This window comes from Mus musculus, chromosome 16, assembly GCF_000001635.26.
Source record: "Mus musculus strain C57BL/6J chromosome 16, GRCm38.p6 C57BL/6J".
Taxonomy (NCBI): Eukaryota; Metazoa; Chordata; class Mammalia; order Rodentia; family Muridae; genus Mus; species Mus musculus.
The window spans coordinates 10,731,367-10,744,074 of record NC_000082.6 but is presented as its reverse complement, the minus strand read 5'-3'; the positions used below and the strand labels follow the sequence as shown (position 1 = coordinate 10,744,074).

General features: G+C 51.6%; 1 protein-coding gene across 9 annotated transcripts in view; it reads right to left on the bottom strand.

The window, feature by feature from the left end:
* Positions 1–12,708, bottom strand: part of Clec16a (C-type lectin domain family 16, member A) — a 199,570-nt gene that overhangs the window by 804 nt on the left and 186,058 nt on the right. For 8 of the 9 annotated variants that reach the window (XM_006522660.3, XM_006522662.3, XM_030249311.1 and 5 more), the window contains 2 exons: positions 12,256–12,414; positions 1–2,461 (listed from right to left, as the gene is read on the bottom strand). The exon at positions 1–2,461 is cut by the window's left edge. In XM_006522660.3, coding sequence (XP_006522723.1) covers positions 2,106–2,461; positions 12,256–12,414 — 515 coding nt within the window. In that variant the 3' untranslated portion in view covers positions 1–2,105. Of the gene's footprint in view, positions 2,462–5,559; positions 5,684–12,255; positions 12,415–12,708 lie in introns of all 9 variants that reach the window. The other variant, XM_006522663.3, reaches the window with a different exon arrangement.

The following is a 12,708-nucleotide window of genomic DNA, read 5'->3' as shown; positions in this document are numbered from 1 at the left end:
CCTAGGTGAGACAGTGTCCTTCTTCAGAGTCCTGAGGTCCTGTTGCTTCCTCCAGGACCCCATCCCTCCATCAGCAATGGGCCACAGTTCTGCTCACAGGAAGTCCACATTTGCTCACTTGGAGGTATGCCCTAGGCTCCTGGTTGCAGGAACCCTCTGGGAGCAACCTTAAAGCCAGCTGTGGGAACAGGCTTATTGTTGGTGAATTTTACACAGCAGTTGCCCTTTCAGGGTTTGCTGAACACCATGGGCACAATCTTTTCCCTTCCTTAAAATTTCCGGATTGCAAAGAGGAGGCTAGTCACAGAAGGATAGGGCTGACCTGTTTATGTGGGTTAGGGTGGCTGTAGGCTTTTCTCTGGAGACCACACTGCATGGTAGAGAGTCACTTGAATTGTGTAACATTTATGCTGACCCTAGCAATTGTCATTTCAAAACCCAAAGTGTACAGTTGTGCTGAAGACAGGGCTAGCCTGCTTCTTTGTCTACCCCTCCCTGCAAATGAGCAAAAAACACCCAAGGTTGGCTGTGGGGTCCACAGAGCTCTTGTTCCCAGTGGCCATCACTTTCCTCTCTTCCCAGGGGCTAAGCATCCTAGAACATCCTACTTTGCCAGGGCCTTTGGAGTGGCTGCCTCTAAGGAAGATTGGTTGACTTCCTGACCCAGCCTTCTGTTTTAGAAAACATCTTGTCTTTGACAGCATGCCCACTGGAGCACTTTTAAAGACCAGAGAAGCCAGTCCACATGGGTTCCACTACCTTCCTAGGGAGCACTGCTTTCTCTTGGAAAACTGAGCATTGGGGCCTGCAGGGAAGTTAGCTTAGCAGAGTGTCAGGGTCTAATGATGAGCAGATGGTAATGTATGGGGTACCCTTGTGGCTCGCCTTTGGTGGGTACTGAAACTGGGTGAGGCCAGATCTGTAGGAAGCCATAGAGGGCCTCGCCACGGAGCCTGGAGTAGTGACCTGGCTGGCCAGTTCAGAGGAGGGAGGGGCTGATGGCACAGATCTGTTCCTTGCTGGCACATGCCTACAACTATGGGGTTTTCATACTGCGTGGAAGCAGCAAAGGGTGGGGCAGGAGGGAGGGGGAGGAGGGAGGGGGAGGAGGGAGGGGGAGGGTGGGATTCTGCTTTTGGTCACCTGTTTTGCAGCTGGGCCCCAGTTGGGCATCCACTTGCATCTTGGGAAGCAGATTATATCTGAGGATGACTTTCTGTGCCTTAAATCCTTTGATTTCTGTCACGGACACTGGCTAATGGGTCTTTCTTGGATGAAGAGAGAAGGGAGCGTGCCTGCTCGGAGCAGCGTCTGTGTGGTGTCCTGAGCAGGGAACAGACGTCATCCAGGTCACGCGAGAGCAGAGGCTTGGCCTTCTCACCCATGTGACCTGAGCGGACTCAGGTCTCTCTCATCTTGTTCAGAAGTACCTCAGTGTTTCAGGGAGAGACATCATCACCCCACAGGCTTGTAGAGTTGGGGACAGAGAAAGAAGAATCACTCAGGAAAACAGAGGAAGTGACAGCCACAACTTCAGAATAAAAACATGGAAAAGTTCTAAGGACAGAGAACCTTAACAGCTGACACTTCTAATGAGACTCCGAGCCTTATGGTTGAGGGCTTTTTCTTTTTGCCCCTCCTCCAAAATAGATTCTTTTAAAATAAATCTCTTCATTTGTTGCCAAAACCAGAAATAACTAGCTCGAGGAGATGCTTATCTAGGTTTGCTTCTCCACAGGTTTCTACCCAGAGTAACCTTGTCCACTTCTGTGCACACTGGGAGGGAAGACAAAGGAGCTGCCCAAAGGACGGTGCCAGTGGGTCCTGCCCCCTGCGGCTGTCAGGATCAGGGGCAGGGCCCCAGACCCCTCTGAGGTGGCCAATGCCATCGTCTCTACACAGGAGGCCGTTTCTAGGATCCCAGCCTGCTCAGCGAGAGGTCAGAGCAAATGAGTGCTTGGTGGTTGTCTTGTAGGGAGAGGTATGAGGGGCAGTTTTCAGGGCCACGGAGAATTGTGGGTGCTCCCAGTGTGTCTTGCTGTCACAAAATGCATGGGGGGTCCCTACCAGCGGGCCGCACACACAAAGGGAGAGCTCTGGCGCACTCAGTGCTCTGTGGGTTCCGCAGGCTCTGGGTTTACAGCACCCTCAGCTGGGGTCTCCGTATCTGCTGCAGGCAGTGTGGGGAGCTGGGAGATGCCAGAGAGGGCTCGGAGGCTGTGGGGATCGACCGGGGGGACAATGGTCAGTGACTCGACACTCAGTGTGTCAGCAGTGTCCTCGTAGAGCAAGGAGATGGTGGGCTGCTGGGCGGGAAGGAGGCTAGGGGACAGGTGCATTGTCTCCCCCTCAGAGCTCCTGGCCGATGAGTTCTTGCTGGGCTTGGAGTTGACATCCATTTCATTCCCAATCACTGACTGGTCTAGGTGAGGCTGAGGCTGTTCTGGAGTCGTGGGGGCATCTAGGTGGGAAGGAAAACAGAGATACTCTCAGCTCCAGTGACACTGTACTCAGCTGGCACCTGCCACTCCTGCACTGCACCAGGGTGGAAAACTCTGTGGGGAGACTGCTAATATTAGGGGCATGCCTGTTCCACCAACTCCTTGATGGGACCCAGAAGCTCCTAGCTTCATCTAACTTAGGCCTAGGGATAGTGTGTTAGGATCTTGGGTACCTGACTTGTGAAAACTCAGGCCTTGTCTGAAATCAACACCTGAATACTGAAAGTGAAACCTGGTCTGGGCAGGCTCTGTGTGCAGGCAGAGAGTCTGGAGCATTGCCTAATGGTAAATACAGAAACTGAAAGCAAACAGGTTGGGGCGTCTCTACAATCCCAGGCTATTTCCAGAGCCTACATTTGGAGATATTTGCCAAGGAATCCAGTGTAACAGCTTTTTTTTTTTTTTTTTTTTTTTTTTTTTTTTTTTTTTAAAAGGTAGAATGTTCTAGTTTCTAAAATCTTGTACTGTTGTGAGCTTCCGCCTTCTGCAGGCACTAAGCTTGCACCCACCAAGCAGATGGGCTTGCCCAGGGCCACTACTGAGCTAGCCTCCACCCAATGTGGAATTTTTAGTATATGTGCTGCCAAAACGAGCACCCAGTGTAGAATTGTTGTTGTTGTTGTTTGTTTGGTTCTTTATTAAACCCTTGGAGACTGGATAGATGCAGGCCACTTGCTTTTCAATGATGCCAGCCAGGAATGTGTGGCATTCAAGGGAAGAGCCATTCAGCACTTCAGCCTGGGGACTTTAAGACCCCGAGAGGAGGTGCTAGGGATGTGGCTTGGCTACACGTTCATATCTGTATGGATTCTAGGGTTAACAGGCCTCCGAAGAAGATGGCAACTGTTCAGTCCTAGAGCTTCATGAGGGGATTTGGGGCAGATGGGATGTAGTTTTAGTTCAATGTTATTCTGGTGACTTCATTTTGTTTTCTAAAGCCAAAATAAAACAGAAAAGCAAACCAAACACAGAGCCAAAGGATGGAAGAACGAAGAACAGAATAAAAGCAGGCAACATGAGGAATGGTGGCAAGCAGGGGAGCCAAAGGGGAGGAAAGCGCATGCCGCTTGCTCGCTCGCTCGCTTGCTCAGCCAGCACGCCAGCACATGCTGCCGTGTGCCTTCCTTCTGGACTCTGGGAAGATGGAAGGGTCAGTCAGTTCCGTTCCTTCTAAGAGCTGTACTTTGGTTTTTGGACTGCTGGGGATGGAACCCAGGGCCTCAGGCACAATGCTAGCCAAATGTTTGCCCAGGAGCTCCTTTACCCAGTGTCCTTTCTTAACACAGGAAGGAGAGAGCAGGAGTCTAGAGAGAGCCACTTCCCATGGCTTTGGGCCCGCCCTTGCTTGGGGGCTGTGGGTGTCAGTGAGAACTGGTGCAAAAAGAGACAGAGGTGTCTGTTGTGCAGACTGCTGTGCTCACACCGCCGTCCCTCGCTGCTCACAGTCTCCGCTAACTACTGACTTGTCTCACTGTACGAGCCATGCTTGGGAGCTGGGCTGGCTTTAGTTCAGGTTCCTGTTGTGACCCTGTGTGAACCCTCCATGTCTAAGTGGCACTCAGCTGCTCAGTGACCTTTTTCAAAGTTTTGGGACAGGTCTGAGCCTGCCTGGGAAGGCCTCCACGAGAGGCTGTGACTAGGCAGCTTGGAAATGACCCCCGCTGCAAATGGAATTGTCCTGCTATTGGTGATGGGGACAGAAACGCTGCCTTCCTGGGTTCTTACCTCTTTCCTGGTTCTCTAGTGGGGCTTTTGCGGATGAGAATAATCATGAAGGCAGGGAGACCATGGTCAAACACACCTTCAAATCCATCAAAAAAGCAAAATAACCAACAATGCCACACAAATGGCTGCTTTAGAAAAGTAGCAACTTTTTGTTAAAAGGGCTGTTTTTTCCACTTTAAAAAATACCCCTAGTTATTTTAATAGAAAAAAAAAAAAAAGGAATGTCCTTTTGCTCCCACCTTCTACTGCTGTCTATACTGGAAATTATTTCCTGAAAATGGGCAGCAAATTTATCTAACCAAGGGGGCAAAGAAAGAGAAGCAGGGCAGGTTTCCCAAGGAAGGCACAGAGAGGCCATGCTCTGCTCAAAGCTTGAGCAGCAAAGGTGACTTGGTGGACCTTTGGCACCTCTGCTTTGCTGAGGCTTCCAGACCTAAAGGCTACATACTTGGGACTGGAGAAGAGGGGTTTGGGCATGAGCTGGGGAGGCAGAGAGAGCCACAGCAAGAGTGGTAGCCACAGCAAGCTTGTGTTCCCAGGAGGGTTGCGGAGCCTCCAGCCTCTGCCTGTGAGAGTACTAGGAAGCTGAGCCCCTCAGATGGGATCTGCTGCTTTAGGGTGGGCTCTCAAAGGCCTTTGTAAAGTAAGTGATGGCTTCCAGAAATGATGTGGACTGGTTGTATACAGGCTGGACTGGCAGGCAAGTGCTGTGGGAAGGAAGGAAGGGCTCCATGTAGCAAGCTGATGCAAATCTCCAAACAGCTGTCGAACAGAAAGCCAAGTGAAGGGCTGATGCCAACACACACTGTCAGCACATGGACATGTCAGCAAGCAGGAGAATGTCCCAGGATGGCAGCAGTAGTGGCCCTGACAAGGAGAGCCGGCTCACCTCTTCTGGTGACGCTTACAGTGATGGGAGCACTGGAAAGATGGAGTCTACCAAGGAGGAAACACTGGGCCTGGATGCTAGTAGCTGCATTTGCTGCTTAGCTTGGGCCAAGGTCTGGGAAAGAACATCCTAGGCTGCCTTTTGCAGGCTTTCAATTCCCTAGTCAATAGTGAGTGGGACTGCAGGGATTTGTGTGGACATACAGGACATGGCCTCCAGCTCAGGGCTGACTCTGGAGAGGCTGCCTGGAGCCTGATTGCTGTACAAGGGCAATACTCTCATATAAGGCAGGAAGGACTGGCTGGGGCTGAGGACAGAAAGGGAGAGGAAGCTGAGATCTGATGGCGTGTTCTCTAAGCCCAGCTTGCCCGCCCTGCTCATGCTGACCCTGTTACATGTGGCAGGAATAGCGTGGGCCCATGGGGGCTCCTGTAGGAGACCTGCCTGATTTGACTGTGCGTGAGTTGCCGTGGCAGCTGTTGGTCGAAGCACTAAACCCAGTGGCCGCCGTGACTGTCGGCCTCCGACAGGCTGAACACACGCCGGCGTCCTTTCCTGCCACTCCTGACTAGAGGGAAAACACAGCGACAGGTCATAGAAAGCCTGTAACAATGGAACGGCGAAGGTGAGGTGGAAAAGAAAAGGACACAGCAGCGACCGACACAGCATTAGCAAGGACAAAGGAAGAAGGGCTGTGGCTGCAGTGGGCTACAGTTCAGCTGGAACCCAGACTGCCAGCCCACCATGTAGACAGGACATGTCCATGCTGTCCCCAAGACGAGCCAAGGTCAGGAGAGCTAAGGAAAATAATTGTTCATTTACGCAACTTTTCTTTCTTTTCTTCTTTAGACAGGGTCTCAGTCAGGGCTGGCCTCAAACTCTGCTGTAGCCGAGGACAGCTTGGACTTCTGCTCCTTCTCCCTCTAGCTCCTGAGTGTTGGGAGTACAAGCAGTACCTCGAGGCTCGCTTTATGTGGGCCTGGGCTCAGACCTTGTGCATGCCAGGCAAGCACAGGGCTTCAATCCCTCACTCTTGTAACTTAATATGGTTAGAGACGGAGAAGGCTCAATCCTGTGCAAAGATTTGGGTCACTGATAACTTCTGGTCTTGTCAGAAAAACCAGGGGACAAAAGGATAAAACTGCTTCTCAGTTTTATCTGGGACCTGCAGGAAGATGGGAAACTCAGAGGAAATGCCTGCAGGAAGGAGGGGTGTGGTCAGAGGGTCAGAGCCAGGCCAGAGTGAACTAAGCATTTCTGACGCAGGGGAGGGTGACATGGAGGGAGCTGCTTCAAGTTTGAAGTCAATCCTGGATGCTGGACCTGACTCCTGCCTTAGCCTCAGTGGTGTTTTGGGGAGAGGGATGACTTGGGAAAGTTCCAGGACTTTGGAACCATGACTTGGGGAACCAGGACCAGGGCACAGAGCAGGAAATGGGGAGACCAGGCAGTTGGTAGCTAAGTGGGAATGCACAAGCTGGACCAGGAACAAGAGGGAGGACTCACAGTGTTCTTAGGGTGGTGGTCTCAGAGACAAACTCTAAGAGGAGAGCTAAGAATAAAGTCACAGAGCAAGCCCAGCGGGAGCATGCGCAAACACCATGCTGAGGATGGTACACTGGTCCATCTTATGTTGGCTGTATTTTACCACCTCAAAATGTGCACAGACACACGTGCGCGACACACACACACACACACACACAGACACACACACACACACAGGTCTATGGACTGGGTGATCAGAACCTTAGTGTAAAAACCTAGGCAGGATGCTTAGAGAGGCTGAGGGGAAGAGGGAGCCTGCGGAGGGAGATCAGGGAGGCTCTCAAGCCTGGGCCCCAAGAGCCGTCCCTTTCTTTTTCCTGTCAGCCCTTGGGATAGTGGCTGTAAGTGCACAGAGTGACATTTACACTTGCAAGGGCAGCCTGACCTTCTCCCCAGCATCATTTCCAATAAACACTCCCTGTTTTCTGCCTCAAAGAGGCTCACAAAGAAACTCTAAAACTCTGGCACACATGGATGCCAGAAATGCAAGGAACTAAAGGTACATCGTGGGACCAGTATCTGAGGGACAATTCCTCATCAGGACTCCATAAAGACAGGCATCCTGGCCAGTGTCATCTCAGCACTCTGACGGCTGAGGCAGGAGCATCAGTCCCAGGCTAGTCTGACTTTCATTGTTGTCTCAGAAACAACTCCACAGAATGTGAGTGTATACAACCGGGTCTGACACTGAGCACACATGCTCATATGTGTGCACGCGGCACCATGAGGGTGCACAGGGCACTGGGCCCACACTGTTCTGATAAGGAGCCCACTGACTCCTTCCATGCTACTGCGTTTGATTTCACAGAGAAAGTGTTGACCTAGCCTGATGCCTTTTCTCACCAGGGGTCAAGCTGAGGCTTGCCATCTAGTTGAGCTAGACACGTGAGTCACTCGGTTCCTGGGACAGATAAAGAAACACGTGGTGTTAAGCTCTCCGTTGAGGGGCTGGCCACCCAAAAGCACTTTTGTTGAAGTGCAGTGGAGCCGGGTGTCATGGCAGAGGCCACAGTCTCAGAACTCAGAGGCGGAGGCAAGAGGATCACTTGGGCCAGTCTGAGCAACACAGCAAGACTAATTGCAAAAAGTAAGAACTAAGACACAAGAAGGAGCAATGGGCAAACAGACTGAGTGTGACTGGGTGCTGGAGCAGACCACTCAAGTCCCTGCAAGACCCTTTAGTGTAGCTGTGATAGGCAAAGGCTGACCAGGAACACAAAACTCACTCACTGTCTGACTGGTTCCTGAGGCAGTCTGGAATTCTGTATGGGTTCTCTCTTAGTTTGGGGTGTCTGTGGGTTCCCAATTTGAGCCCTTGTTAAAAAGCCACTTGGAATATGCCTAGTTTTATATGGCAGAAAGGGGATACAGCAGGCACTGCTGGTAATAGCACACTAGTTGACTGCTAAGGGCACCCTTCCTCTTGGCTGTGGTCCCAATCTGAGCCGGGCCTACAGGCTCTAAAACCACTTCTGGCCAGAGGTCTTGGCCATAAGGCACAGGAGCTGTTTCTCAAAGACAGACTGCCTCCCTTCTATACTCAGAAGGGCAGGGTTTGCAGGAAAGCTTTTGGGAGATGGGGAAAAGGAATCTACTTGCTTCCAACAAGATAAAGGTATGGACACAGGCCGACCTGTATGAGCCTCAGACGCCCGTTCCTTAGGGGCCCCTGGATTGCAGCATTTACTCCCTGGGTCTTGTCTCTAGGAATACAAGAACTTTCTCTAGCTGGTCTGTGCCAGCTGGTGGAGCCCCTGCTTGGTCCCTCATTGTGGGTTTCAACTGCACACATGCCTCTGTGGTGATCTGATGGTCCTGGCCTGCCTCTGTTCATCTGTGAGAACATACTTGGTCACTTGGTGTCCCTAATGTATGTGCACAGTAGGAACTCAGCACGAACCCATCTACCTAGAGAGACAGCACAGTGAGGAAGCCAGGGAGAAGCCTGCAAGTGAAAGGCCCGTCTAGCAGAGGAATGTCTTGGGTCAGGTCTCGAGGCTCCCTAACCAAGATGGGCAACCTGCACCACTGGTGCCTGGGAGCACAGGCTGAAGCTCCCCACGAGAAACGGAGAATGCCCATCCTGGGGTACATGTGGGTCTCTTTCAGACCCAGACAGGAAGTATGGGTCAGTTAGCGGGACAAAGCAGATGCACACGTAATCCTCCCAGCCTCAGCCGGTCTCATGCTCAGTTTGGGGATAACCCTGAATCAGAAGAGAATGTGGCTTTCTGGGCTCTACTGTGCTTTCCTCACACTGGGACCCATAAGGCCCAACATCTGCTACCTGGACTAAGTGAGTCCCAGGCTCGGTGAGTGGGACCATGGCTTTGAAGCTGGGCCCACAGGCAACTGTGTATGATGAAGGACGGCTGTAAGACAGTTGTTATAGTCAGGACTCAAACTATGACCTGGGCTCATGGTATCACCCTGGGATACCCAGGAAGACTCAGGGGCATGTCCCGTACTCTGCTGGGTTATTTTAGAAGGCAGAACATGGCTATGCCGTCACCAAGGATACGGTTCACATTTGGATTCTCCTACCTGCTAATGGCAGCATGGCAGATAAGTCACATGATCTGTCAGAACCATTACACTTTCCAATGGAGGAGAGTAGGGAAGGCCTCAGGGAGGTGTGGATGTAATGCACCCAGGTAAGGCGCCCAGCCCTAGGACACCATGCAGGGTATACACACACACACACACACACACACACACACACACACACACACACACACACACACACACGGGGTGACCATGTATGGGCTGGGGAGGAACCCACACTGACCATGAGTGTCCAGGCCATGTGAAACGCTAGAAAAGCATGAGTCTTCACTGGCTCTTTAACTGGTGTAAGGCAGGTCTGTCACCTGTGGGGTTTGGGAAGCTATTTGTATGGTCTTCACTTCAGACACACAGAGTTTCTTTGTTTTCAAGAACATTCCAATCTGTTCTTCTGGCTGTCTTGAAATCAACGGAAAGGTATTGGGACCTAGAGATGCCCTATCACACTACCCATCCCTAACCCTTACACCAGCTGTATTTTTGTGATGTGCCCCTTGTATAAATTTGAGTATGACTTGGAGCAGCCGTGGGAAACTGGCCTTTTGCTGGCATCAATCAATACTTTCCTGAACAGACACTTGGCCTTGCAGTGGACACTGGTGTCTCTGAGTCTCTGGAGTTTGTTTTCCTTGTTTCTAGGAGCCTGGCCATTGCTCTCTAACCTAAGCAGCTCCCTGGCCTCTGGGAGGTTTAGTAAATAAAATGTCAGCAGTGCTCTGAGTTAGTACCATGCCCTCAAAACTACTCTGAGGACAAATGGACTCTTGGCAAAGCCATGCTGTTTAGGCTGGGCAGCAGGCAGATACGGATGATGCGGGGACTGGCTCCTCAGGTTCATCTAACTACCAGCTGGCTAGCTGAGGACAGCACCTCTAGTTGATGGTGGCAGCCCTGTCAGGTACAAAAACTGGCCAGTAGGCTATTCTCTGCTTCCTAAATACTGCAATACCACTTAGAGCTAGTGTCAAACTCTGACACGTGGTTTCTGGCAGTCCTTTAGCACAGCCTGATAGGGAATAGGTGTGGGAGGTACAGTCTGGCTAGGCTGGACCTTCAGGAACAAAGCATGCACTTGGTTCTGGATCGAAGGCGTAACCTACACTGGAACACTGAGGTGGAGATGCTTGTGGGCTCTAGGAGTCTCTTCTCAGGACCAACAGCTGTGTCTCAGAACATCTGATTCCCTCCCCAAGAATGAAGCCGAGCTCTTGGCCAGGTCAGCCTCTCTAAAAGAGGTGAGCTATTGTGGAGTGGACAGAGGTGGATGGGTAGCCAGGCTCAGGCTTTTACTGTCATGTCACATAAAAAATGGGGCTGGTGTGCCTGCCGGGATGCAAAGAGGGAGCAGACACCTTAGAGATCCTGACTATCACTTATTCACTAGAACTGCCTGGCCATGTGACAGCCAGGCTAATGGCCCCTGGATTTGTGAGATTCAAAGACATGTTGTTGGCACTGGGCAGGGAATAGTAGGGATGGGGGCTGAGGGAGGCCAAGGTAGAAATAATGAGCACATGTCATAGGGTTGATTTGGACAGTGTAAGGCTTCTCTTGGTTTTAGTTTTAGGCAGAGAAGTGTGTGGCTACCTGCTCACTTAGATGTTGGTTCTACCTCCTCAAAAATGGAAGAAAGGTGTCTATACTATGTAGAAAAGATCTTCTGTCCTAGGAGTGCTGGCAAACAGGAGTGGGCTCAAATGCAGATCCAGAAATGTGCATGTCAGCAAGTGCATGAACACAGCACATGGATATACAACCCTGCACTCCTGTCCCAGAGCAAGGTGAAACCAAAAATAGGATTCCAGAGGTGGCCTTAGCCTTGAAGCATGCCCCCTCTGCATTTCCTGGATGTGCTTCTGGGGGTAGCTCAGCAACTGCTTCAATCGGTAGCTAACACCTGAGTCCAGATGTTACTCCCCACTAGCCTGGGGGCAAGGAGAGGATCTGACAGCACATTGGAAGAGGTTCCAGTGAGGTGGGCCTAAGGGTGACCTTCTTGCCTGGGCCTTGTGACATCAACAGGGGATGGGAACAAGTACCTTGTTGGGGTAGGGTAGCACAAGTGGGCTAGGATCCCCTAAGTCATAGGCATGGGTACAAGGGTGACTTAATCAACTACCAGGAAAATGAAACTGAAAGTGTCAGCGAGGGAAGTATAATATGCAGGAAGACACTGGGACCTGTGGTGGGTACAGTACCACGGCCTTTGGCAGGTGTGGCCTCTCCTCATGGTTCTTCACGGATAGGTGCCCTGGGAGTTAAGCTGGGCGGGGCTCTAATCAGACCTTGGAGGCACAGATAAGGGCACAGAGAGGGTGCAGGCTAGAGACATGAGTACCCTGTGGATCGTGGGGCAGTGCTGCTGAGTGCTGCTGGGTGTGTGAAGCCCTGTACTGCCTGGGACACTGGGCTTATCCCCACTTTAGCTGCATTTAGGGCCATGCTAATCAGGAAACAAACCTGATGTCTGTTCCTTGGGACTTGATGCAGAACAGACAGAAACCTGTGTGCAAGCTGCTCACAAGAGCCCATGACAAGGCAGGTGGAGGTGGGCTGAGGCATTACAGTCTAACTCCTCTTAATGGACTCTTTTTATGGCCTTCGAACTGGTGTACGTTAAAGGCCAGCAAGAGTTGACCTTGCTCTATCCTAATGAACTCCCTTAGAGAGAGGAAACCTGATGCTGGAGCCCAATTAGAAGGGATGCCTTTTCCTTCTCCCAGGCTTCACACAATCCTCTGTGAGAGACCCCTCCAGGTGACACTCACAGAAGTGATGCCACTTAGGCTGGGCCTAGCTGGTGCCATTCCCTATAGCTCTGTGGTCACAGCAGAGCAGAGCAGAGCATCCAAGATAAGTGAATGCAGCTGGTAGATAATGCCATCTTGCTCAACCATAGAGAGCACCACTGAGTGGCAACATCTTCCCGACACCATGAGGAGGAGCTGTGGGTCAGAGGTCATAGTCGAAACAAGGGGTCACAGGGTCCCAAGGGCCTCCCAAAGTCCCCCCACGTCTCATGGCCAATACCTGCCGGGCTCTGGGTTGCTGAGGGTGCAGAGGAAGAGCCTCCTGAGTCACAGTGGCTGGTGCTTCCACTGCCACCAGGGCTCCCACTGGCAAATGGTGGCGACGGTGATGACAGGGATGGAGAGCTATGCTGGTTTATGCACTGGGCCACAGCAAAGCCTGCAAGACAACAGAGCAACATCATTAATTAGAAGAGTAATGGGAGGCTTTGGAGAAGGAGGGCCACCTCCATACTGAGTTGGAGACACTGGGAGGCCAGTTTTTGTCTTAGAGGCAGCATGGGGGCTTTAATGTCAAGACAACTCGACTGGACTTTTCTCTGTGTGAGCCTTGGCATGTTTGCCAGAACGAGCTGATTTCTTTGGTCAGGGGCTAATCTGGGCATGTGTGAAACTGTTTTCAGAAACAGCTGCCATTGACCAGGCCAAGGCAAGGCTGTGGTGCCTGTTGGGT